Source organism: Chrysochloris asiatica, unplaced genomic scaffold (genome assembly GCF_000296735.1).
Source record: "Chrysochloris asiatica unplaced genomic scaffold, ChrAsi1.0 scaffold00326, whole genome shotgun sequence".
NCBI lineage: Eukaryota > Metazoa > Chordata > Mammalia > Afrosoricida > Chrysochloridae > Chrysochloris > Chrysochloris asiatica.
Genome location: NW_006408844.1, coordinates 1572964 through 1575292, shown reverse-complemented (window position 1 = coordinate 1575292; position 2329 = coordinate 1572964). Strand labels below are relative to the sequence as shown.

Genomic DNA, 2329 nt, shown 5'->3' with positions numbered 1-2329 from the left:
TTTAGCGCTCCTGGCTAGAGACAGGCAGAGAGTGTTGAGGGTCAATGTTTCCAGTTGGAGAGATCAGGGTTCAAAGCAGAGGTTGGTGGAAGCAGTCCAAGAGATTCCTGTTTGAAGAACAGGGTCCCTGGGTAAGTCTCAAAAGGAGGAGGTTGTCCATGGTCCAGGAGGGATATGTCAGAGCCTATATGGAAGGATGGGGTTTCTGAAATCAACAGAAGTGTCTTAGGGTCTATGATGGTAGAAGCTTACAAAGTTTGGGAAGAAGGGGACAGCTTGGAGCCTTTGGGTGGGAGAATGCCATGATCCAAAGGTCTCAGGCCGACCAGGGGCAGGTCTCAGAGCCTCAAGACAGCGTTTGTCTCAAACCCACGACTTCAGGTCTGGCAGGGCAGGCCAGGCAGCCCCAGTAAGGCTGGCAGGGGCAGTCCCTAGTCCCCAATAGGCGAGACTCAGAGGCCTGAGCCTGGGGAGGTGGCTCTGGAGCTGGCGGGGACAGCTGGGGCGGGAACACGGCGCGGGTCAGCATCCTGCTCGTAGCGGTAATGGTATCCCTCCATCTGGTCCCTGCAGGCCTCGCGCAAGTTGCGCATCCAGCGTTGTATGCCACGGCGGTTTAGGTAGAGCACCATGAGGAAGATGAGGCCGATAAGCGCCAGCACTAGCCCGAAGAAGACGTAGGAGGCTTCTAGCTCCGGGCCTGCGAGTTCCTCTTCTTCCCCGCGACCGTCAACGTTGCCATCCGTGCAACGCGTCCATGCCTCGTCCAGGTCCAGGACAGACCGATTGAGCAGCGACCGCGGGGCGGCGCACCTTAGTCGCCGCGCGTCGGGTATCCGCTCCGTGGCGTTGCGTAGCCAGGCCAGCAGAGGGCGCGCAGCACAACCGCAGCGCAGTGGGTTGTCTGCGAGTAAGAGGCGCGGCCCGGGGAGGTCGCCATCGCGCTCCAGCGCTCGAAGCTCGTCGGTGCCCAAGCCAGTAAGCGCGTTACGGCGCGCGTCCAGCAACTCGAGGCTCGGCAGGCGCAGCGCGGCGGGTGGCAGGAGGCTCAGTGCGTTGCCCATTAAGCCCAGAAGCCGCAGGTCAGCAAGCGGGGCCAGCGCGTCGTCCAGCTTCTCCAGCAGCGCGGAACCGCCCTGCGCCAGCGCTTGGTTGAGTTGCAGCGAGCGCAGAGCCGGCAGTCCGCGGAAGGCACCGCCACCCAGGGCGCGCAACGGGTTCTGACTTAGGTCGAGCGCCGCCAGACTAGGCAGTCCGTCGAAGGCGCCGTCCTCTACCACCTCGATATTGTTTTGTGTGAGGCGCAGCGCGGTCAGCGCCGGTAGGCGCACGACTGTCTCCTTCTCCCCGTCCGCGTCCGCGAAGGCGGCAGCGCGCAGCACGGTCAGGTTGGCGCCCACGATGGTGAGGTTGCGCGCGTCGGGTGGCACGTCCCGCGGCGGTTGCCGGAGCTCTGCGCCTGAAGCGCAGCGCAGTAGCAGTTTGGGGCCGGCGAAACAGTAGCACTGGAAAGGACAGGGTGCGGCGGGCGGGCTCAGTGCCGCCGCCACGAGCAGCAACCCCGGTAGCAGCGGCCCCCTACCCCTCTGTTGTCCCGCGCGCGGGGCCATCGCAGCCGCCCCCACATTCAGCGCCGGGGCAGCGAGCTCACCAGTGAGTTGGGAGCACCTCGTGGAGGTACGGGTGGGACAGCGGAGAGGCTGGCAATCTGGTTTGGCTTGTGCGCGTCTTTAAAGTCCAAGGGGCCTTTGGTTTCCAAGCAGAGGGCTCAAGGGATCAGGCGGGGAGCAGAGCCCCCCGCCCCCGGTGCCCTCCTCACCCTGAGCGCCGGCCTCCGACTTCCGCGGCCGTTCCGGGCTCGGAGCCGAGTGGGCAGGGTTTGCCATCCGCCCCCCCCCCTCCCCGCCTCCCGGCCTCCTCCTCCGCCCCCATCGGAGTCTCCGCGCCCTCCTTGCTTCGGGAGGCGGGGTGGGAGGCTCCTGAGAATCTGGGCTTTGGGCTTTGGAGCGTTCTCTTCCCCTTGCGACTCCGACTCCGGGGCTGCAGAGAACTTTGGCTCCCCCTCTTCTGCCCCACCCCCACGTTAAAGCTAGTTCTTACCATCTCCGTATACAGCATGTGTGGAGTAGGCAGGGCAGGTAGGTAAGAATCTATGTGAAGACTTTAGAGACCCATATCCCACCCCACTCCACTCTACTCCCCAGTGGAAGCAGGGATGGAGTGAACTGGGAAAGCCACTCCTTTTCAGCGCCTTCCCAATCTCCGTGATCAAGGAGAGGACTTTGCAAGGAGAAAGGCCTGAAATTTTCCAGTCCGGGTCCCTCCTTTG

At 63.6% G+C, this 2329-nt stretch overlaps 1 protein-coding gene across 1 annotated transcript; it reads right to left on the bottom strand.

Moving 5' to 3' along the window:
• Positions 1-452: 452 nt before the first annotated feature.
• TPBGL (trophoblast glycoprotein-like) lies at positions 453-1610 on the bottom strand. Its single transcript, XM_006875417.1, has one exon. The coding sequence runs from the start codon at positions 1608-1610 to the stop codon at positions 453-455; it is 1158 nt and encodes a 385-aa protein (XP_006875479.1).
• Between the last annotated feature and the right edge of the window lie 719 nt (positions 1611-2329).